Here is a 25,576-nt window from a genome sequence, read left to right on the forward strand (position 1 = left end):
GTTCTGGTCACTTACGAGAATTCATAGAGGCAAATTTCATTGACAATTGACCAATTTCATGTTTGACATTGCATTTTTAATTACGAGTGTTAATGCCTTTCAGTCTGTCCCAGCCCTGCAAGCCTATCCCCAAAATACTACATGTGTCCATAACCTAATATAAGCTGTTCAAGGAATGTACAGTATGTACCCCTTGTGGTGGTGTTTAACAGAAGGTAGGGCAGAGGTCAAATTCGAATCCTACACTTGAACTCTCCTACCTATAAATACTCCCTGGCAGCCCACAGCTCTGCTCGCATCTTTTCTATACCCCTCACTCCAACCCTGGGTCCCCGGCTCATTCCTCATGAGTGAGGGGGGTTGTGATAGTCCTGGTCTCCTGTCAGCACTGTCATTTCCTCATTTACGTTAGTTAACACCAAAGTATTAAATTTGTGATGCTGTCCCTTTATATTTATTCACTTCTTTCATTGTTATTAGGATTTGACTTCTTAAATGACACTTATTAAATCAGAGAATTTGCCTGGTGTCTTTGCTTTTCCCTGTTGTCTTACTGTGCTGATGCCAATAGGGCAGAGGTCAAATTCGAATCAAATTCTAATCCCACACTTGTACTGTACCTGCTCGCATCTTTCTGATTCATGACTTACTGTTCTTTCATGTCCTGCCTTTCCACATTCCACATTTCCCTCTTCTCCACTATACTGTTACTGTGATATTACTAATGTGCCCTGGTGATGGAGCTGGATAACATTCACCCTGTTCTTTTAGGTGGCTGCTCTGATAATCAGCAGTGAAGACTGGACAATTACATGTCAGCCAAGGAGAAGAGAAATATCCCTCAGCAGCAGAAATGGTCACCATAGAAATCAGGAAGGAGGGATACGAGTTTCTGAATCTTCCCCACCAGAAACCTATGTGCAGTTGCATTTTAAAGGTTTTGTGTAAATGAACTTTACAAATTCAACTTCACTTTTAAAGATTTTAGAAACAAATATAATGAAAAGATGCATTTGAAGGGACTACATTTGCATCATAAACTGCTCTATGGTGACAGTTATAAATTCAACAGACGTTCTGTCATATGAAATGCTATTACCTGTTATCTATTCTATTTGAAAATCTTACAGCTCCTAATGCAGATGGAAAAGAAAGCGAAACAGACTGTGCATTGCCTAGGAGAACATCACCACAGGACAAGTTAAAAACTCTTGTGTGAGGTCTTGAATACAGCAATGAAGCTGAGCTCATTTGTTGCAAACATGTCCCATGGTAAAGAAATGCAGATTAAAAGAGGCATTTTTTCTGATACAGGCTTGCCAAATTTTAATGTTCAGGGAAATGATAGGAGGGTACACGGGAGCTTGTTGAGACTATGTAGCATGTGTGGTCTTATTCTCTGTCTGTTTGAAGAAATTAGTGATGGGATTTAAATCACATTGCCTAATGAGCTGTAATGACAGTTTGCCAATGTTCATTTAACAATCCTGACCAAGGAGCCTACGATAACAGACTTGTAGCTCCAAAGCTGTTGCTGGCCTTAAAAACAACAAAAAAAGAGAAGGAAACCATTTCCATGAGGGTATAGGGACAAAACTATGAGCAGTCTCTCTTCCTAGAGAGGTTGAAAAACAAGAAAAGTTTCCTTATTCTTTTTTATTCTGGAAACCTTTAGTTATTCACTAAAAAGTGAGGTGGCTTCTTACTTGTTGAATTTAAACTAAACAGTTCTGAATTCATCTGAATACTTGTTCAGAGTTAAATATCCTGAAGTGTGAATTACAGTATACATGAACACCAAGCTGCCAGTCGATAATTCAGACGAGATTCTTGCACAACACTTAACGGCTGTGTTAGGGAGACATGAATTCTATAAAATACATCATGTAAAATCATGTAATTCTAAATGTCTCGCAACCACTTAATGTTTAAACAGTGTTTTAATCACTTGTGACAATTAAATGACACAAAATGGTAAAAACAAGTCAAATGCTGACATTTACCTGATACAAGGAAATTCACAAGACTCTTCTTGGTAACTTCTGTGTTTAATCTTAGACTACACAAATAGTCTCAAACTCCTTCCACAGGCCTCTGTGTGCAATCTGATGCTAAGTAAAGGCAAAGTAGCAAGCAGAACCAAGAGTTAGTCTCTCTATATAATGCACAGGCATGAAGCAGTACTTTTAATGTCTCCAGCAGATGTTACGTATAATAGGAAAAGTAGCAACATAGAATGTTTATTTCTGCCACTTATTATCAGGTAATTTAATAGCATCCAGGTTTTGCAGTTTAGTTTTCTTTTCTAACTGACAGAATACTTTGTTGTTAAGGTACATGCAGAATTCAATTTACTGGTTAAAGTTAATACAGAGCATAAACATGAAGTGGAAATTCCTCCACTTGAGGAGGCAAATTAATTGTTGACATCTGCTGGTATCTCTGTTTTACAAGTACTTTTTTCCTTTGTTACCTCGTAACTCTCTCTGACATCTGAGCTGGAACCTTCTTTGGCAGGATTATAAAGACATCCTCTAGATAGCAAGGAAGTAGAGGAAGTAGAATCAGTACATCTTGAGCTTTCCAGCAAACAGTTTTGTACTTTCAACTGTACATTGCTGGTTACATTATCTGTGCTGGATTATTCACACGGGCGTGTCTGAAATATTTGTAAGACCAGATGGTCTGAACCCTGTCTCAGGGCTGCTATGCTATGAGCTCAAAACGCATCTACAACTAGAGTTGTAAATGACTTGTATTGATTCGGTTTAAATGTGGCAAATATCAAAATCCCACCTGACCATTTTCAATTGCAAAGAATGGGAATCAATTGTTTACTTACATTTTTAGTTTTTCATTTATGAACAATAGAACTATAAATGTACATCTCAAATGGAAAATTCACATCAAAACACTTTAATTGTGTTATAATTGTGAAAAGAATCAATTGTAATTACTCAACTATAGACGTCAATTGAGAACAACATTTCATTTACCAGTGATAACGTGGAGATCCTTTTATACAGCAGAGTCTTACTGTGTCAGTAGAAATCTACCTTCTGTTTCACAATGCTACCTAACTTAGCATGAAACAAACAAAAAACAAACACCCACCGTATTTAAAAACATCTATACACAGACCACAGATGAAAGAATTGATTTACATTTTGTTTCTTCTGTCCAAATTAAGTGCTGACGTTAGTCATTCTTGGCTTGCCTGTTACTGATGAATGAAATAATACTGAACAGGGCAAGAGAAGAATTTATTAAGTTGTTTATAGCTGGGAACAATATTCCTTTTACATTTTAGAAAGGACCTTTCTAAACATGAAATGGGTACACGTTTCCATTTTTTAAATCATTACCAAATTGATTTCTTTCTTGAATCACTACTGCAGAACAAAAGACTGTGGCTAACACGTGCCGCACAGAAGAAAATGGAGGCAGGCTTATTTGTGTTTCACTGGAAGTTCAGAAGTTTGGTAAAACCTTGTTAAGATTAGGAGAAACAAGCTTTTAGAAAAGCATGTCAGGATCAAAAATAAATGTATTTATAGATTGTAAAAAACATTTCAGCAACGCATAAATATACTGCCATCAGTCTAGTAACCCTCAGTGGGGAGAAGTGGTTAGGACTGACTAGGCTTATAAGTGGAAGGTTATGTATTTAAATCTTATAAAGGGACACTTGAGCACGGTACCTCCCACTTATTACCAGTGTGAAAATGTAAATTGTTATGCCCTCAAGCCAATTAATACTAAGTGTGTTGATGCCACTGCAAGGATTTCCAGCTATTATTTCTTACAATAATGCAACAGAAGAAAGAGAAAAATGTCACATTGCAGTTCTAGATTGATAACTGGTGTATTATGTTTATCAGTTTTCTGTATTCTTGGGACAGATTGCTTTCCAAAAGTGTCTGTAAAATTTTTAAAACAGAAACATCTACTGAATCCTGCCCAGACCAATGCTGGCATTGTATGTGTGTCTAATTTGCAAGCATCCTTAGCTGGTAAATCAAACAACACACAGACCTATCCTACTCACTCTTACAGCATTTCTAGTGACACAAGATGAACAATATGAATTGCTTTTATGCCCAATAACAGTTATGATGTTTTTCACTGTAAAATCATAGGAATTGCTGCACTGACAAGCTCAAGACATTTCATGATAAAATCATGGTAAAGGGTAGCTAGACATATCAGGGACATGAGCTGAAGTGGCGTTGAGTGACTGAACTTTCTGAGTCACATTCTGTCTCCTTAACATGAATTCTCATGAACTAGCATTCAAAACAGCATTCATAGATATAGCATAATGGTGTCACTCTTAAACAGCCTTTTTGTGAAAGTCATCTATATAACGTTAGAGACAATAATTTTATTTGTCCACAATTTTATGTCAAAGTGTAGAAGAATATTGAAATTTGTCCCAAACCCCTCTGGATATTTATAGTTTCCAAAATTCGACCTTTATTTTTCATGTAAAGAGCCTGAAACAACAGTAAGTATTTAGGTTAGCAGCGTTTTTTCAATTGTTGTGTGTACAGCCTGCAAGCTTAATCAATGTCAGTTTGCTGAGCGTGTACTGACTGATTGAAGAGATGAAAATGTGGTTAGTGAATTACAATGTTTGCTGCTTCACAAAGGCATGTAGTTTATTCTAGATTCATGGTGGATGCGGCTCTCATTGCAACCAAAACCGCTGATTATGAAGAAATTGCCACTGTACTTAGGAGGAAGGATCTTATACTTCAGAGCTGGAAATAGAAAGCTGTGGCACTTTTGGTGTGTGATTTTGGAACTAGAGCAGGTATGTCACATGGTCTGGTGTGTGATTTTGGAACTGAAGAAGGTATGTCACATGGTCTGGTGTGTGATTTTGGAACTGGAACAGGTATGTCACATGGTTTGGTGTGTGATTTTGGAACTGGAGTAGGTACAGTATGTCATGTGTTCTGGTAGTTCAAGTATTTCACATGCTGTTTTTGTACAGGTTTCTCCAATTGGTTGACCTTCCAATAGTACAATGAATAGTAATTCACCATGCCTGAAGATGGAGTGCAACTAGCAAGCACTCACCAGGATAAATCTTGACTTGAATTAACCAAGGCACTGTCAAGTTTTACTACGAGTTTTCTCTATATGCCATTTTATAGTTGCCACTTAATTCATATTAGAGAGTGCAGACTAGGGTCCAAGAGGCACTATTTTGTTTGTCTTGTGCCTTTATACATAAACAAATGTACAAAATGTCTGTCTTTCTTCAAGGAAGAATTAGAGACAACAGTCCAGGAGGGATGTCAGGGTAAGACCATAGGAGATAATGCTTGTGATGAAGTATGTCCAAAATTCAGCAGCCAGAATCCTGACCAGGTCTAGTGCAAGTGTTCACATTACTCCTATCCTGGAGTCCTTGCACTGGCTTCCGGTCAAATTCCGCGTAGACTTTAAAATCCTCATGCTCACCTACAAGGCTTTACATGGCTTGGCACCTCAATACCTGTCTGAACTTTTATCGCCCTACTCCCCACCTCGCAACCTCCGCTCTTCAAATTCTGCCCTCCTTACTGTCCCCCAAGCCCGTCTACATTGTATGGGCGACAGGGCCTTCTCCTGCTATGCCCCCAAGCTCTGGAACTCTTTGCCCAAGGATATTAGAGAGTCACCTTCTCTAAACTCCTTCAAATCCAGACTCAAAACCCTCCTTTTCAGAAAAGCCTTTACTTAACTGGTTCCATTCTTCACCCCTCTGCTCTTCTTAATACCATCTTCAACGGTCTCCTCTATTGTTATTGTTGTATTGTTGTAATTATAATTGTGTCCTGTCTTGTGAAATTTTCTTATTTATTGTTGTAGTCTTCTTATTTATTGTTATTGTCATCCTGTAAAGCGCTTTGAGAAGCCACCTTTAAAGGCGCTATATAAAATAAAGTTTATTATTATTATTATTATTATTATTATGAAGCATAAGAATGAACCCTCAGATTTTGCTACAGTTAATTTCCACCCACAGAACCAAATACCTTTTCTCAGCTGGTGTGAATAGTCTTTTAACATGTACAATAAATAACTAATAATTAATTTGGGGCATTGTAATAGTCTGTTGTTCTTTAAAGTAGAATAAAACCATTTCAATTGTGACACTGATGACGACCTTGTGATGACAATTAATTGTGATCATCTAGTGCTCAAATAGCTCTTTCATTTCAATTTTCCTCTAAAACAACAAATCAACTCAATTATTAATGTCAATTGAAAATGTGTATTGGCACAATACTTTTTTCAATTAATTTTCACATTTTCGAATTAAAACCAATGCCTGCAAGCATGAGTTGTACCAATCAGGACCAAGAAGAGTTTATTCATTTCCTTTAGATTGGGAAAGGTAGTGAAACGTGACACTATAATAGTTAAAGAAAACTGAAGAATATTAAGATAAGACTAATTGGAAAAAAAAACTATTACAAGAAATTAATTTTCTTCTTCCAGATTTTATCTTTACCTAAAAGCACACTGCAGCAGAATTTTACTTCAAAAATTTAAGCTCCTGAATTTCAATCAAGACAGCAGTCATATGGCTCACACTTCAAGTGCTGACTGCTACTGGTGTATTTGTGGCTGAAAGTTATATGGACGCTTGAAGAAAGTTTGGTCAAATACCCCTGCTTATGTCATGTAGCCATGTACTGTGCATGTGTGAGCCTGGGTCTCACTCAAGAGTGAGTTCTTCATGAGTGCCATACAGTAATAGCATTTAAAAAATGATGGACTGACATCATAAAGACTGGAAAGATACAACCACCTGTTGTTTACTGATATATACAGTACATACCCTACATTTAAAAAAAGACCTATATTAAGCATTAACTAGCAATCACAAAGTGATGTGTCAGTAATAAAGCTGTCAGAGGCAGCTTAGAGGTATGCAGCAACAGAGAAAAGAAAGTCTGAGAGCCAAAGTAGTGTTTTCAACCAGGAATGTTACAAACAGAGCCCTTGTTTCGAGACATTTTCTCTTTTGAAAATTAGAGCAGAAAAAGTGCTTATTTAGTGGTGATGAAGGCACCACTTAGCATGGTTATTGGTCTGATTGCCAGGTGATGGGTCTGTTCATTTTTAACATCACTTAATTATTTTATACTTTTCTTAGTCCATTTCTCTGTACTTTGTAGGGTGTTTTAAAAGCTCTGAACCACATTCAGAAGAAAATACCAGAGATCCCAACTGCTGCTTCTTGCATTCATGCCAAGTTTACTCTGACCGCCTAATCACAGTGCTCTTGATTCTGTACTGATGCTCTCTGTCTTTCATTTGCAAACCAATGGGCAATGAAAATAAAATGATAAACAAAATCAAGCTTCTTGTCAGTTAATTTTTAAGTGTGCAATCGCAGAAAGGATTTTAAAACTGCAGGTTGGATCGTCAAGGGTCATTGACATTGAGCTTTCTGGCAAGATTCACAGGCTGTTAATGCACAGCTGTTCGTACCACTGGCTTATGGATGCTTTACCCACAGAAGTGCTCTGTTGCCTGGTCCTGCAGAGCTACAGCAGCTCCTGCTTTCCATTACAGCAGAGCTTTCAATGACTTCATTGTTTAATTAGTCCACGTTAACGATCGCTGGGTCTCTCATAACTACTTTTTATATTACACTCATCAAAAGGATCATCTTTTTCCAAAACCAGGGCTGCAGACTTGCCTTGCAGGTTTAGAACAGGAACTAGAAAGTATTCAATCCCTTGCAAATAAAAAAGCAATAAGTAAAATATTCCTAAAAGCATGTCCACTTTATTCCTAGGATAAAACATCATTGTGGCTGTATACTAATTTTTGTCTAACGTTTTATGCATTTTCAAAACATACTTTTTAATTATCTTAGTCATAAGGAACTCCAGGATACAGATGACATTAGATAGGAGAAGCCTGTGCTTATTTTTAGAAAGCCAGATCATTAATATTGCAAAGCATATTGCACTTTAAACATGAGCTATGTCAATACAATTTCATTGTCTCTACTAGAAATTCAGCATCCTGTATTTGGTATTTTACACATCTTTAGAATACCTTTAGCACTTTTTATTGTAACAAAAGTGAAATGCCTTTTAGGGTGAAGATAAAAAAATTGACAGGGTTGGGGACAAAGGACTAAGACAGGGCTGGGGAGACTTCAATGAGACAGGGCTGCACTGAGACAACCATAAAAGACAGGAATGCAGTCACTCATTGCAATGTTGGAAAGGAAGAAAGAGGAGTTGCTCACAGACACAGCAGGTCTACTCTGTATGGAGCGAATTTTCATTAGAATGGAACTGACCTTGGCACTTGCGAACACTAGCATTTGGAAGACCCCATTACAGCAAGTAATTAGCAAACAATAAGATAGTGCCTTAACATAGTTTAAGTTTTTCAATAATTAAGGCAGGGAAAAAGTTTCCTACATGAAACTTTTCCTTAATTTGTTTCTTGTTTGCCATGCTGATCTGTTAATCCCTCTGTGTGACATGAGCCTCTGAGTGCAATGAGACATACAGTTATCTTACATACATTTATTGAACACCGAGAACATTTTCAAAAACTTCAAAACGCAAGATTTTGCTATTATGAAAAGAATACTTGTTTAGAGAAAATCAATTCTTTGCTTTCATTTTTTTTTCTGCTTAATCAGACAGGACATACAGTAATAACGGCTAAACCTCATGAACACATACAGTATAGAGGACTGCAGAATGACACCCTTTAATGCAGCAGACTCTTCTAAACAGTATTCCAGTCCAATATCAATATAATAAAAAAGCATATTTTTTTTATCTGTTTTCCTCATTTTCACATAGTAAAAACAAGATACAGTAGGTGTACCTTCATATCATGTGCTTTTACCGTTGTCCTTTAGTTAAAATGCTGTACACCTGCTAACCTTTGCTGCTGTTTCTGGGACACTGCACTGCTTTCCTCTGATCATTCGAGTGCCCTAGCTCAGCATGCTCAGTGATCCCCACAAAACATGACCCTCTTTTCAAAATCTTTTGCTGTCTTTTCACTTTTGTACCTTGAATGTCTTCATATTTTTTGTTTCTTAAAAATCACTATCACTATAAACGTGTGGTGATGTGGTGGTAAAGCACATTGCATGTACCGTCTTCCATCCATCCATTTTCTGACCGCTTTATCCTATTTAGGGTTGCAGGGGTGCCCAAGCCTATCCCAGCACTCAACAAGCGCAAGCAGGATACACCTGGATGAGACACCAAATCCACAGACATGCAGACACGCACATCTTGGGCCAATTTTCCCAGAAGCTAATTAACTTACCAGGATGTGCTTACTGTGGGAGAAAACCAGAGCACCTGGAGGAAACCCACACGAACATGGGAAGAACATCATAACTCTATGCAGAGAGCACCCCAGGTCCAGAACTGGACCAGAGCATCAGTACAGTGAGCCAGCAATGCTAATCACTGAGCCACCGAGCCACCCTTTTATAAAGGTAAAATACTGGAAAAAAAGTACATATACAGTGTCATGGGTAGTAGTACTGTACAAGTAGAAATGCCAGACAGCCCTCATGGAGTCTCTGGGCTGACTGGTGCCAGATCACCAGCTGGTGACAGCCTATGAGCACTACAGCTGATAGAAAAGAACATGCAACTACTGAGGTCTGGTGCTCTGATGATTTTTACAAACTGAGCTAGTGACTAGGGATGCAGTGAGGGTGGAAAGGGGGTCTATCTCTGGCTTGGACAGTCTTTTCCTCAAGCATTTTAATACTCCTGGAATTTATAGGGTAACTCTTACCTTAAGAAAAGCCTTCACTCTTTTTTGTTGTTTTGGAGCTTATGTTCAATAGCTCTTAGATTCTTCCTGCTCATCCATGAAAAGACTCCACAGCCACACATCCATCCCAAGACAGCGTATATATTTCAAGGTGTGCAACAATCATGCTCCTACAACTCCAAATCCTACCATAAGCTGACAAATCTGTATATCTAAAACAAACTAGCAGTAGGAGAACATGAGGATAGGAAATGGCATTAGTGCCGACTACTGAGTCCTCAGAAAGCAAATCTTCTTGCAGTGAAGGATTCCTTCAGCCCCCTACCAACCAACACAAGTCTTCTTTTTTTAGTCAAAGCTTTAAGTGCCTGACTGTTGAGCTGCCTGGCTGAGAGGTTAAATGATAAAAGTTAATTCCCAGCTGTGAAAGAGACAGGGTTTTTTTCTCATAAGCTAGCATGAAATCAGTCTGCTTTCAATGTCTTGAGGCAAGGTTATTTAAAAAAAAAGAATTTTAGTTCTAGTTCTAATGTCACCATATTCCCCTCAATGCAATTCTGATCGTTTCCTTGCCATCGCAGACTGCTCTGGAGCGAGGAGATAAAAAGTCAATCCATTCCATGGCAGCTGATTTGTTGGCATCCTTCAAGAACCAGTTTGAAGAGGTTATTGAATAACTAAGCCTCCTGTGATGTTACAAGAGAGAAGAGACAAACGATATGGTAGTCCTGTATAAAAAAAGTCAGGTTGAATTTGATGTGCATTGAGTACCTAATAAAAGTTTGGAGAGAAATGCAACACCGAGGTAAAGAGGGTATACATCATTATTTGTTCTTTTTCACACTGAATGCTGAATTATTAAGGAGTGTACTTAGGTCAGCACTGATATTCCAGATTGTGTGGAACAAGAGGACATGCTCTTCAGATATTATTATCTGAACACTATTGAGCATTTCCTTCAATATTTCATGTTTGACCTCTCACAGAATTTTTTACATTCTGTATAACATTCTGGAGAAACAGAAGAATATTCCTAAAGTATATCAAAAGCACCATCACATTGTTGCTTTCCCATAATTCATGCTGGTATTTGAGTTAGGAAAAAAACAGATTAAAAAACAGTCTCAGCTCAAGGTTACACCATCAGAATAAATTATTCACCCATCTGTTTTCTAACCTCTTCTTCCATTTTGGGGTAAAAGGCAGACAGGCTCTAACACAGAGACACTCACAAGAGGGCCAATTTTACAAGAAGCCAATTATCCCGCCTGTATGTTTTTGGACTACGAGATCTCCACAAATATGGGGGACACATATAAACGCCACACAGATGGCACCCTAGGAATTGAACCAAGGACCCCAGTGCTGTAAGGCACCAATGCAAACCCAAGAATAAATTAATCACTTTTTAAGTTTTCTATCAATGTTGTTTATACTGGAACTGTTATACTACTTTGAGAGTGAGATGTCATTTATCCGTGTCAGCTTGTCTACAAATCAACTTAAGCTCTCCTTATAAGTACAGAACAAAGTATGCATTCTGTGTGTGATTCTTCTTGGAGAAACAGTCTTAGTGGTTTCATGCAAGGAATGCTTGCGGAATGTTGTGTCTAGCCTCCCCAAAATAAAGTATCTAGTGAGACCAGACCATATTAAAATTCTTGATGGATGGAAAAATGCTGTGGAAGGAGTCTTTATTGTAGCATTTCTCCTCTAGATACTGTCTACACACAAAGTAAGCCCTTCAACAAGCCAACATCAAGATACCACCACGGAGTCCTTCCCATACCTTTTGTTACAAGCTGTATTAACAAAAACAGATGCATTACTGTAAAAAGTATGTGTTACCTACAAATCAACAAGTACAATGATAAGGACTTGCTACCTGCAAATTCCCTTCATTATACACTTAAGGAATTAAGGAAAACTGAGTCATTTCTTAGTAATTTATAAAAAAAATCAAATGAGTATTAAAAATCTGAGGTACTTGACCATGTCCACTTATTCTGTAACAATGGAACCAAATTCCTTTACTCCAGCTCCAGCTGTGAACTTTGTAACTGAATGCCACTTTCTGTCAAGGCCAGTAATTTCTGGTTAAATCCATCATTCACAGCTCTCTGTACAGCAATCGTCCTGTACTTGTTGTTTATACCGTTAAAAAAGATCCATGAGCAGCACTTTTTGTCAGCTGAGTGATTAAAATAGACTTTTGAAAACTTCTTCAAGCACAAACATTATTAAAACAAATTACATCTTGACAGCAAGAATAAAGAGCATTAGGTACATTACTTGAATGTTCTTAAACAACATTTTAACAAGTTTTCAATTAATAGCTTGTACGTTTTAGTGACCCCCAACTATTTTGCACACCTGTCTGTTGCTGAATTCTTCTACATCCGAAACACAATTTACCTTATTCACAAGAATGGAAATAAGATCCAATACAGAACTCCTGTCCTACCAGTATGCCCGGGACATACTGTTAATTTATGCCTTAATGATCATCTGTGTAAAATATACATTCAGCACATCAGCCATTTTACTTGCATTGTCTACAATAACAGGAAGGAAGGTAAGTACAGTAAGTGCATTTTATTCTTCTGACCCCTTTCCCAGATGTGCTGAGTTCACGTTTGTATCAGAGCTACTTCAGAAACTGTGGACTAATGAAGAAGGGCCCCTCTTAAGTCCTTGCGAAGTGGGAGAAAATCATATTAACAGGGGAAAACTCAAGTGGAGGTGGGTAAAATGTGGGGGATTCTACATAGAACAATCCCCAGTCCAGAATCAAACCCAGGAAGCGTGAGCAGTGCTATCCGCTATGCCATTCAGGTATACGAGTTTGCATGACGCCTTACAACGCAACACAATAGATTATATGTCATGTGTGCAGGTACTGTATATGTTCAATACACTTATTTTAAAGCAGCAGGATTTTCTCTTTTGTCAAACATTACAGAATGTCATGAGATTACCTGTCACGTAGAACCTTAGATTTTGAGCCACTAGAAGAAAAGGCGCGGCCCTGAAATGAGACAGTCATCCTGTATTTCCTACCTCTGTGAGAATATGTCTCTGTAAGGACTGCCGTGCTGCATGGCGATTCCATATCCTCTGTCCGCCACGTTATTCCCAACCGTATAGAAAGCACAGTCCGGATCATTAATGGCAACATATTCCAAAACTGCTGCATCCCACACAAAGGCAAAGTTTCCATATTTCACCTGCCAAGACAAAAGATAGAAGACTTCAGTCTGTCTGAAGACTCAGACCTCACGTATCTTTGAGTAAAACAGGCTGTCAGACATTATGGACTTTATCAGGGTCTTAAAACCAAAAACCTGTATTATATTTGGGGAAAAAGTCAAGGTTTTGGGAGATGGGTGTTTTATTGTCTTTCAAATTATAAGGATATCCAAAATACCACCTGTCTTTGGTAGTTTTATACCTTTCATAAATGTACAGTAAAACAATAATTTTAAGAACACTTTGCAAAGTTCATTGAGAATTTGCTTTTCTAAAAAATAATCACAATTTTATATTGCACCGTTTCATGGTCCATCATCTCAAGGCTCTGTACAATAAAACAATCAAAGAAAAGAGATAGTTATATACAAATTAAAACAACAAATTAAAATTAAAACTTGCAAGATCCGATATGGGCTGAGAGATGATTCTACAGTCTTGGAGTAACAGAATAGAAAACACAGAATGCTTAATTTGTGTTTTTTTAACCTTTCCTGCTACAGTAGGTAAGAATAAAACCAAATCAATGAAAGCTATGCTATATAGTTAACAGAAATTGACGGTATGTTATCTGGAAGAGATTCTGTTTATTTTGTGCTAGGATTCGTCTTTTAAGAGGTTTAACTACATTTTTTTACTTTGTATTCAGAATTACAAATCAGTACCAAAGAGCTCGCATTTTTTAACAGAACAGAAAGTGTAAATTGTGAAACTTATTCAACAGTAAAGATCTACTGCATGCACATGAATATTTTTTCTTCAGGTGTAAAGTAGAATAGAAGGAAACAACTGGAAAAGAAAACTGTTTCAGAAACACTGTAACAAAATACAGACTGGAACAGAATTAACTTGGTGCGAAATGGGTATAGACTAGCATAGTGTGAACATGGTGTGGATTGAGCACAGGCTGGCCTGTTACACTCTGCACTCACATTTCCAACAGACATGACAAAAGGTGTTTGGTGACGCACTTCCTCTGTCTCTTCCTAAGTAGGTGATTGGTCCTGTGTACCAGTGACTGCACAGGAGGTGGCTGTATGATGGTGGGATCACTCCAGAATCAGACTGCTTACTTTAGATTTTTAAGTCTGAAAGTTAGCTTTCCTTAAGTGATAGATAGATGATGTCAAAAACCCTTGGCACATGTGTCACAAATTGGAAGTGTAACAAGACAGAGAGAAATGTATTGATGGCAAGTTTTTTTGGACAGCAGTAGGACATTGTGTCTTCCCATTGTGTCTAACAAGTGATGTTAGCGCCCTGTAGTGTGTAGAGCTGTTAATCATAGAGATGGTTTATGCACATTCTCATACAGTATGTACAGTATGTGCATGTTTTCAGCACACAGTAGTTTGGATGGCTAAACTAACTTATACAGCACCCCATTTGTTAGGTGTGATTAGATGACTTCATTCAGTGTGATATGAGTGTTTATTAGTTGATGGCCTGCATTTCAAGTTGCAATGTAAGGGATTTCTGCAACAGTAAAAAAAAATTCTCTTTGCATGCTGTCATTTTAAAATAGAACATTAATATGGAGAATCCCATGTTTCACGGTGGTGAAAATAAATGAACAAGCCAAAAATCATTGCCAAGTTAAACATAAGCAATTGCAGAAACAACTCTTTTTCAGTCAGATGCAAATTACTTGTTAGCTTGCTTAACAGATGCCTTTTTTTCTGTGCCCCAAATCTAATCTTTAGACCACAAGCCTATGTTTGTGAACATTTTACATAATAGCGCTTAAATGAAAACTTGTATCCATTACCGTTTCTGCTTTGTAAGGCTTCAATGTCTCTGTGCTAGCTTTTCTTTACCTATTTATTCTGAAGAAGTACTGCTTACGGGATTGCAGGTGAACATGCCTCACAGATTACAACACAGGGACCTGATTCTCGAGAGTCACTCTTGTACGTTTGATTGGTTGGCTTTGAATAATCAAAAAGTAATGGAATAATACTAATTGTACTTATTAAGTAGAGAATTGCAAGTCAGAGCACAGCACGAACCAAAGCTAGAAGACAGTATTGTTCTTCTCAACCAGGCTTTCTGGCGAAGATGGATAAATGAAGAGTATCCCAATTACAGAGGGATATTGTGTGCCTGCTGCTCCAAGCCTCACTAACTGTCCATCAGGCTCCAACAAATGTGCAAATTATCCTTGATTTCCTCTATTTCTACGTCTCTGAGGGGTGTCATGTTCCAATTAGTCTCTTCTATCTTCACTCTGATCCCCTTTAACACAAGGAGCCTGACCTCCTTGTCTATTCTTACACTTGTCAGTGGTACCACTTCATGCTGATTAACAAGATTCGTACCTGAAGCAAAAGTAACTTAAAATTAATGTTAGAATTAAGATGCTACATTTTCTGTTTTCGGCCAGGTGCTTGATACTCATCTTACAGCAAGGTTAGAGGCACTGTACAAAATGTATTCCACTACTTCAAAGCACAAATATTTCATATTATTAACAGAACACATTTATCATGGTTTTTATAGCATTACAGCAGCAAAAGAACTGTAAAGGATGATGTGCAGAGTCTTAGAGTTAATAATGGGCAAGCTTTAGAAGATAAAAATGAGATGGCTAATGTATTAAATGGATAAGCTGCTCAGGTGGTCACTAAAGAAGAGAGTCAATGAGCCCCTGGCTGGGGAAAGACTAAAGTCTCCTTTAAAATGTATTAGAATAGAAGAGGTCCAGTAGAAGAGAAACAGGTATTAGAAGCACTAATCATAAAAATCTCCAGTTTGAAGGTATTAACAAAACTTTAACAGAACTCTTCCAAGAGTCATTTAAGACAGATTAATATCAATTGACCTAATGTAGCACTCTTCCATAAAAAGGTGAAAAAACAAAACAAATCAAACAATAATGAGAACTGAACTGTGTGAATGCAAAAATGATAGCAGGAGATGGTGGGCATGCATTTAAAAAAAGTCTGGCTTTGCTTTCCTGACATTCTACAATTTGGTAAACAAGCAGGATTTTATCAATAAACGATTTTAACACAGATCTTTACTACAGATTAATTATTAAATTGTGTTCAGAAAGGATTCAAGGAAAAGTATGATTTTGGATGGAGTACAGGTAATTGGATAGGAAGCAGAGTGTACAGATAAGGGGTCAGTGTTAATGTTAGGATGATGCAATTAAAAGGGTACTACAGGTATTCATACTAGGACTATTCCTCTCGCTAATGTAATGTGCATTCAGGAAAAGAATAGTAAAGCTGAACTCAGTACAGTTCAGATGGAGGAGTCTTCTTGCTTTTATTACATATGTAGCGGCGAGGCTTATTAATAAGAAAGAATTAAATGTTCTGAGCCTTCCCAAATGAGGCCCCATTTCTCTGTTCATCTCTGTGGTGCAGCCACAGAGAAACTATTCATGCAGGCTGATTTAAGGTTTCCTAGGACAGCTCCCAAAGGGGGATGCACTTAGCTAAGCCTGGCTATCATGATCAATGGTCATCCGTTGGCGCCTATCTGTCTAGGGAGTGCCAGATGGACATCTGGACTGCATTCCTAAGTGTCAGGAGTAAGTGACTCATATCTCACCTTGATCAACCAATCAGGGACTGGTAGGGCCGAGTAACCCACGTGGGACTCTGATGCCCATGGAACTTTCAGCCAATGAATGAGCTGAAGTTCCTCCAGGTAAAAACAGGCAACACAGAGATTCAGTAAGATTCAGTAGATTTCAGGAGAGAATTCTGTGGACTATTCTAAAGGGAATTCAAAGGAGAATTCCAGGGCAGGACGGCCCAGGAGCAGAAGGCTCCCAAGGGCAGGACATTCTCGCAGCGCGCCTCCTGACCATCCTGAGACTCAGCCTGGACAACCACGGAACGGCCAGTGTGTCCGAGTGCCAGAACTTTCCTTTGTTCTAAGAGTCTAGAGCGGAGGTTGCCAGAGAGTAACCAGAGGATCCACCCGAGATTAGCACCAGCAGCAGGCCTCGTGAACAGGTCAGAACTGTGGACAGCTGAATCACTATTCAGAACTAGCTCTCCATCAGGAATGAACCGGTCCTCTTCCTGACTTGCTGGGACCCACAGTCATCTTTTCTCCTGTGCACAAACTTTGCTAGTTAAAGCCAACACTAACTAGCCGGTCAGTGAGCATCAGCAGTGCACCGTCGCAAGCCGCACAGCACAGCCTGGCACCGAGCCAGAGAGCACGGATTGGACAGCAACAGCCTGCAACTGTTTCTTTGTGCCCGCAGGAGATCTGAATCCCCAGAGATTGGATGAGTATTCAACTTCAATGCATTACAGCTCGATAATTCAATTGTTATCCCAACCAGTTGATATCAATTTAATTCCTAAGAGTTATGTACTTGTTTTGAGTATCCAATGTAGAAGTTATAACCAAGTGCATTTACGAAACGGTCTTAATGAATGATATACTGAATGCATGTCCTCTTGATGTGTAACACTTTGTAACTGACTGAATATATATCTTTTGTATTCTGATAACCCTCTCGATAAGATCTGTTAGGTTTATAGGCATATTCTAAGTATTAATAAATGTATCCTCGTGTATTAGTACCTGTGTGTGTGCGTTGTTTGAGTTATGTCACATGGTTGGATTCTAAAGCCATCAAAAGAATCAATTTTGTGATTTACTGCTACAATTAATAATTGTCCCAGTAAATGCCCAAACCCTACAGAACTGGTGCCTTCAGAGAGCCACTACATTTACATTTTGGCTATGGCAACGTTACACATGTAAGTAAATAATAGTTAGTACTAAGCTAAAACATCATTTGCATGGCAGTTTGAGTTTAGAGCCTAGTCAACATAGATTTAGAAATTCCAGGTTTTGTTTAAGTAACCTGTTAATGCACTTTGAATAACCAACAACAGTAATGTATACAAACAGACTATGAGATTTATTTTGACTTTTAGAAGGACCTCTGCTCTTCCTAATTTATAGCATTGAACTGGAGTCTGGTATAGTTAACTAGTTGGGTTTGCAGATGAGAACAGAATGAGGATTAAGAAAATACTGTAATCATAATGTTAGGCAAAAGAACTATGGAGTGAAGTATTATGAACACCTTTTGTTTACAGATTAACACAATATGTGACGATAAAATCATATGGATGTTTTAAACTTGAAAACCTTGTTAAATTCGCATTTAAAGATATAGGATGTGGTGCGGAATAGCCTACAGTATAAATTAAATACAAGAAACAGCTCTTTACTAAGACTGTTGAAGGTATTAGGCCTGAGAAAAACACTTTTTTTCTTTAAAGAATCTCGTTTTGAAGGAGTATTGTTCTTAAGATGCTGCAAGAATCTATTCATGTTAATTCATTTTCCTAGTGAAATGCAGCTGTATTCATACTTCAAATGAATGCGCATTTTCAAGCACAATATTCCATGAAGGTTGACAATTTCAAGGTCTATGTGTATTTAAACAACAAGTGAATTTAAGTGTATTTAAACAGCAAGTGGTCATGCTGTTATCTCAACAGCTGCAAAATTAAAATATTTTATAATTCCTAAATAATTAAAACATAATTACAAGTCCTTCTTAACCTGGCTTATTTGGAGATATCAGCTATTGCTGTTGCTAAGCACTTTCTCTTCTGATGCATGTTTCAGCTTAAAAAACCTTATTTAATTAAAAATACATTTTAGATTATTTAATATTAAGTGATAATGTGAAACTAAAGACTTGTGGTTATCTTATCAGTGAAATACTAGGTAGAATGTCTTGACATCAGCAGAAAACATTGTAGAAAAGGGCCTGTGCCTCAATAAGGTGTGCCTGCTACCGATTTGTAAGCACACATTTACTGCTCTGTGGTGTTCATAGTGCACAGCTAAGGCAAACTATAAATAGAAGGAGGAATGATGTTTGTAACTTGCGTCAAATTATTTTTGCTCCATTTGTTTTTCTCTTAATTGGCCTGGAGTTATCTTTTAAGTCATATTGTTACCTTGGTTAAAACAATAGGTTATCACGATGCAGATTAGGTTTATGCAATAATGAAAAGCAGTTTTCAAAGATGCAAACTGATAGCAAAACTGAAGAATAATTGGGAACAGATGTTGCCAAAACAGCCTTGGACAGCTCATTGAACTAGAACTGAAATGTTCCTGCTAATAGGATTTGGCAATACAATTATTTTTTATCATACAAATAGCAAAAAGATTATGAATGATCTGAAAATAGGTTATTCAATGTACATTTAGCTTTGTCCACTCCATGGCTTTATTTACAGTGTGCTTTATTTACATGTATTAAAGAAAAAGGTACTGAATGTGTCCTCCAGCCTAAAGTCTGTATTGAAAGGTCTAACACAAACAGAAAATTGCTTTATAATTACTAAACTGAAATCATTCAGAAAATACACAATTCATACAAAAAACAATTACATGTGGCCACATACTGTAACCTTTATTCAGTGGTTTGGTTTCTCTGCATAGACTCTGTGTTTTGCAATGATTGTACTGGCTGATAATTTCTTCATTACAGAAGTTTGAATTGTAAGTGACAATGGCACTGCCTAATGGGCCTTGTGACAAGATCTTTGATCTCTTAGGCCATCTTTCCAGAGTCCATAGAGGTGGCAAGCCCTGGATTTCAGGAGGATGAAGGCTGGATGAAGGAGGAGTTGAGTCGAGGCCTAAAATGTTGGTAGTTGTCCGAGTATGATACCTCGTCACCATCTTCCATGCACTTGTGTTCAGATATCTGGATTCTCCAGTACATCGCAGTATGCATCAAAGGGATCGTAAACAGAATAGATCACACTGTGGACTTCTATTCCACTCTTCCCTCCAATACAGAAAGTTTCTCAACATTCAATTCTCAACACCCTGAACCTCAACAGTGGAAAGATGACTTCTGGTGCTGAAGAAGACCCTTGTGCTTAAATAGATCTTCCTGTGTTAAAACATTACTAGTGTTGAACATGTTATATGTGATTTAGGCTGCATATAAAGTTGTTCGGGCAAAAAATAAATTATTCTTTCCTCTAGTTTCTTATTGAAACACCAGTGGAGTGGAAATGCCACAGTTACTTTTGTAATCAGTTTCCTCAAAAGTGCACAGACTGTAATCTGCATGAGGAGTTTGCTGTGACTGGCAGCTGGTAGAAAGCTTCTCTTTATTCAGGAGCAATAGTGCCTTGTGTCACCTGCTTGTGCTTCTGAATGAAGGGGTAGAGCCTGATTAGATGGCATTATCTTTTTAGCAAACAACTAAAAAAAGTAATACGTATGTGCTTATAGGAAATAATATTCATCTGCCAGAATGCTGACTATCAAAAACTCATTCCCATTAAAATCTTGACATCCAGTACTTTTGAACACTGAATAGAGCTTTTAAAAATAAAAGCACACACATCAACATCAATATTTAGGATTTGCTAATCTAACCTCAAATTAGCCCAAGACTGATGGATTTCCATCACAGACAACCTTATCTGTGATATTGTATTAAATTACTTTGTTAGTGTGAGCCAACATAGACAAAAAGTAATGTTTAATAGTTACAATGCAATTAAAAAAGTATATTCTGAATATATATTAGTTTAACAGCCAAATTCTGTTTGTTAATCTATGAAACGTTGAAGCACAATCACTCTTTACGGAAAGTAATGCATTTGCACCAACAACATTTTTTACAAAAGCCTGGAAAATAATTTGTTTTTGTTATTTTTAGCAAAAACGTGATCCTCAATCACCTGCAAATTCATTGTTTCTGCAAGACTCCTCCTGTGATTGAATGTGTCTTCCAACAGGTGCAATTAATCTGTCAACAAGCACCTCCTTTCTGTAACCTATGTCTTTCTGGACATTTTCAACTGCTTTATCCTTCCTGTAACCTGTTTCTTTTCTTCTTATTACACTGTACACTATAACAAGAAAATCTCCTCTACAGCAAAATCTGCCCTCTAATATCCCTTCTACATGATCTCTTTTCACACCTCTGTCTCCTCTCTTGGAATACTACAATGCTCCATGAACTGGACTAAATCAATACATGTTAAACAACGTAGCTAAGAACACAGCCAGTTCCTAATTTTATCTAGGATGTCCTTTTTCCAAATGACTAATTGGGTTGTTGTAGCTTTACAAGCTACTGCACACAGATAAGACTCAGGTGTAACCTTTGGGATTGCGTGCAAACATTAATTTAGAGAAGGACGCTTTTGTTCTGCACCCACATAGTCATCAATATATTTGCTGAATGGTGCAGCACATAGGATCAGCCCAGCCTCAAACAAAGTGTTGAACCTCTTGCTTGAATGTCACTAGAAGATTGATTCACTGGGTGGACTGCATTTTCATTATACATAAAGCTGCTGTCCAGGATTGCTGTCCCAGTGTCAAACATTCAGTGCAGCATCTGTGATATAAAAGGTTTTAGGTCAATAAAAACTTGAGATTATTGCTCTAAAACCACAGTGCACTGTGCTAAGCATTTAGCATGTTTGGTTTGATCTGTAAAGGGCAGCAGTAGTTTGTACTGAACAGTACGAAACATACAATTTAGACACAGGCGCCTACTAAAGTATTAGAAATGCTGTTTATGAGAAACTATTAAAAGAATCTTTCACGCTAAAGTTTTAATTTTAGAACCTAGAGTTGAGGTCAAATCCTTTTATTATTATTTCACTGTGAAACAAAGAAAACAGTTTTAAAAGATAACAGCAACAGTTATTTTAGTTACTGTATGATAAACGTGAACTTTCATCTTATAATTGGTTTCAATTTTTAAAGGAGACATTACAGTACAATGGTTTCAAAATAATGCTGCTAGAATTTACTAGAAGAAAAAATGAAATCTTAACACAGATTTTGTATTTATGTTTACTGAAAGGCAAAGCAATGTCATTGTTGGATTAGGAAGTGGTTGTGACTTTGTGTATGGCCCAATACAAACTCTTTGATAAGTACTAAAAATAACACAAAGTTATTGAGGGCCAACCATAATTTAAATGGTAAAAAATAAACATTAATTACATTTAAAAAAAAACAGAAGGAAAGGAAGAATCTTTTAACTTTTAGACAAAATAATGGTTTTTAACTTGGTTTAAATGGTTTAAACTTGCAGCAGCAATCTTTATCACTGCCCAGACCTGAGATATCAAGGTACATTTTTATCACCTCAGTTGTGGTTTTACATGCAGAACCTAACTGATATTTGAGGGGTTGGCAGGTCATCAAAACCACATTAAAAAAAGCCATCCATCCATTTACTTTTTTCACAACTTACAGCTAAACCCTCTTCTACAGCTTTTCAATCGTAGTGAGTTTTTGTGTAAAATTTCCACCTCCCTGTGAGAGAAAATTATTTTCATCAGTGTTTATGTTTTTCTTTGTTTTCAATCAGATTTTGTTCACCATGGAAAACGGCCCTGCATTTTACAGCACCAATCACAGGTTAAGGCATTTCAATAGAGGTCACATTTAGAGGGTCACACTCCCCTTGAGCCAAATAAGTTAAGCATGAACTAGATTTCGCTCTACATTTACAACTCAGCAGCAGAGATTGTCCCCACACTGGACTCACAGCCTTAGTCCTTTGCTTGGCTAATAAACTCTGGGCTTCTGCTGAACCTCCTGATGTACAACTTCATTGCTGTACCAACTCACTTATTGCCGATCAGTAACTATTCCATTTTCTAGCTGCTTTATCCAATACAGGGTTGCAGGGGAGCCAGAATCATGGCAAGCAACAGGTGCAAGGCAGGACCTACCATATCCATCTCAGGACACACAGACACAAACACGCACACACTCACACCAGGGTCAATTTTACAGAAGCCAATTAACCTACCAGCATGTCTTTGAACTGTGGTAACAGGAGCACCTGGAGGAAACCAATGCAAACACTGGGAGAACATACTAACTCCATGCAGACAGCACACCAAGAATTGAACCCAAGGCTCCAGTGTTGTGAGGTAAGAAAGCTAACCACTGCGCCACCATGCCACTCTTATTTCATGAGAAAATAAATAATTTCACATAACCAAATTTTAAGGCTAAAAAAAGCAAGATAAATGAAAAAATACTAAAATTATTGCAAACTATCTGCACTTTTCATACAATGTCTCATAATATCTCATTCTATAAAGTTTAAGATATTGTACACTAAAAAATCACAACCACTGAAGTGCAATTTCAAAAACTTCAACAATAAGTAAAGTTACTTAATCTTAAGTGTTTGTACCAGCATTCGTTTTGTTTGGCAGTTTCAGCAGGGTTGAACTATTTGCAGGTATATTGGGTTTCCACATGACCAATTAATAGTTCAAGACTTGTCTGAATTCGAAACATGTTGTTTCTTTAGTTGCAAATCAAGCAAGCACATTGCAACTGCTTCAATGTGAAAGCTTTGTCTTTGCATAAACAGTTCTTTGATGTGTTACAAGTCACAGTGAGTCATCTGTAACACTGCCTTTACCACTGCCATTAGCTTCCAGTCCTTGTCATGCCCCCAGACAGGAAGGAAACAGTTATGTGTTCTGCAGCACTGCAGAAAGACTGATTTGTATCTTGGAGGGAAAGGAAACCGGATGTTTGTGAACATCTAAATTGAGCATAATGACATTTCTAACCTGAGCTTAATATAATCTTGCTTTGGGGCACTGCAGAATATCTCATCTCAGGTAGGAAGCTAGTTCACATCAGCAAGAGGAAAAGAAGGAACTGCTTGGTCTTCATACAGTCATAAAGATCAGCAAAATGAGCAGTTCTCTACAAAGAATGACTTACAGTAAGAATACCACACAATGTACGACCAAAGCCAAAAGTATTTGTCTGCCTAATTGAGCTGTCAATAATAATAAGGCTGCATAATAATGAGGTGAACAAAAGTGCAAATTCACAATCATTAAAGAATAATGTACTAATATAACAATACAACAGTACAAGCCTATGTGAATAATAATGTTTACCAATACTACATGACATTTTCAGTTTTTTTAATCTCTCAGCACAAAATAAAATCCACACATTACATATCTCTTGGGATTCATGGATGGACTAAATCCCAAACGTGTCCAATTAAACTTCACAGTGCTGTCACAGGCAGAACGGGAGAATTATCACAGAGTCCTCCCTTCCCAGCTTCCCAGAAAGACCTTTCAGCTGTATGAAAGACAAGTGCAAGAGCGAATATACAACCATCATCAGGCTCTAGTGCTAACCTGGTGCTCACCTGGGAAGGGTGCTGCCTGACTCAGAACCAGAAGTGAACCTTCAAGTACTGCACACTTAGATCTCTACTCTCTCTCCTGGCCCTTTATGGTAACCTTGCAAAGGCCACTTCCAGTGCTATTTATCAAGTGCTATTTATTTCAGTGCTATTTATCCTGCTTAGTGCATTGACTGTCAGACGAGAATAAGCAACTGAATTGTCTTTAACACCAGTTAATGCCCAGTAAAGCTACAGTACAAGAATATGGCACGTGTTCATTAGAAAAAAAGTCACTTATTAAAGGGATACATTTCTATTGTTGAATTGTGTTCTAATTGCATTTATCTTTTTTGAGAGTTCAATTTGGTATTTAATGTTTTACACAGGAGATAACATTGGCTAATTCAAAGAAGAACAACTGATTATCTGACCTATTTAAAGAATATTAAGAGATCACTTAATATTCATATATGACAAGTAGCTCAGCCAAAGGATGCTTTTGAAACACTCAACAGAAGGAACACTTCATATAACCCTTTTAGCTTTTAGCATTATCTGCGTACGTTGGAGAAGTCTATTTGTTCGTATTAAACTAAAATGATTCTTTGCAATTATTAATATTTTTATTATGCTTAAAAAAATTCAATTTGTGACCCAATAACCAAACCAAGTCATAACACATGCAACTTATAGTAGAAAAATATTAATCTAAGAGAATATCACTTTTCTTTGTCTCATTTTGGGTGCACATATACAGTACGTACAATGATTCAGTTTGCAGCTATCTGCTGTAAAATGTCTGGGAATGTCTGAGTAGTGTTTAAGGATGTTTTCATGATCTTCTTTGTAGCTCTTCTTTGATGGTGAATATTTTTATTTTAACTGCAGACATTGTATTTTCACACTTTTTTTCTTATAGACTCAAATTCTTAGGATCAAAATTTGCATTGGAAAAAGTAAAACATTCAATACACGTGGTTTTAACAAAAGCAGATGACAGGAAAGGAAATTATAGGATTAATTAAACTGCATCAAAGAAAAAGTTGTTTGCCTTTCATATATCATCAATAGAACAATTAATTACTGTACATATCATAAAGTAATTAATTAAATGGACAAAATACCTCTTCTATACTGAACTGCTGGTCAATAACTTTATTGCTGTGAAATTAATGGCATTGATTTTTTAAATGAACCAGTGTACTAAGACAAACTACTATATATTGCTTTTCTTAATTACATTTGAAATTATTTTTCAGTTATGCAATTTACTTGAAAAACACTTTTAGAATATACAGTAAATATACTTCATTACTAATAGAATTAATGCATCTTAAAAATTGTAATACTTCAGCTATTATGGTAAGCTTCTAATATTTAGTA

General features: G+C 37.2%; 1 protein-coding gene across 4 annotated transcripts in view; it reads right to left on the minus strand.

The window, feature by feature from the left end:
- The window catches only part of grid2 (glutamate receptor, ionotropic, delta 2), a 608,583-nt gene that overhangs the window by 90,060 nt on the left and 492,947 nt on the right, over positions 1-25,576 (minus strand). For all 4 annotated transcript variants that reach the window (XR_015935866.1, XM_088628644.1, XM_088628643.1 and 1 more), the window contains exon 14: positions 12,838-13,004. Coding sequence is in view for 3 of the 4 variants with exons in the window: in XM_088628644.1 (XP_088484770.1) it covers positions 12,838-13,004 (167 nt within the window). In the remaining variant the exon portion in view is untranslated. The remainder of the gene's footprint in view (positions 1-12,837; positions 13,005-25,576) is intronic.

The sequence above is a fragment of the Lepisosteus platostomus genome, chromosome 4 (genome assembly GCF_059453375.1).
Source record: "Lepisosteus platostomus isolate fLepPlt1 chromosome 4, fLepPlt1.hap1, whole genome shotgun sequence".
Lineage (NCBI taxonomy): Eukaryota > Metazoa > Chordata > Actinopteri > Semionotiformes > Lepisosteidae > Lepisosteus > Lepisosteus platostomus.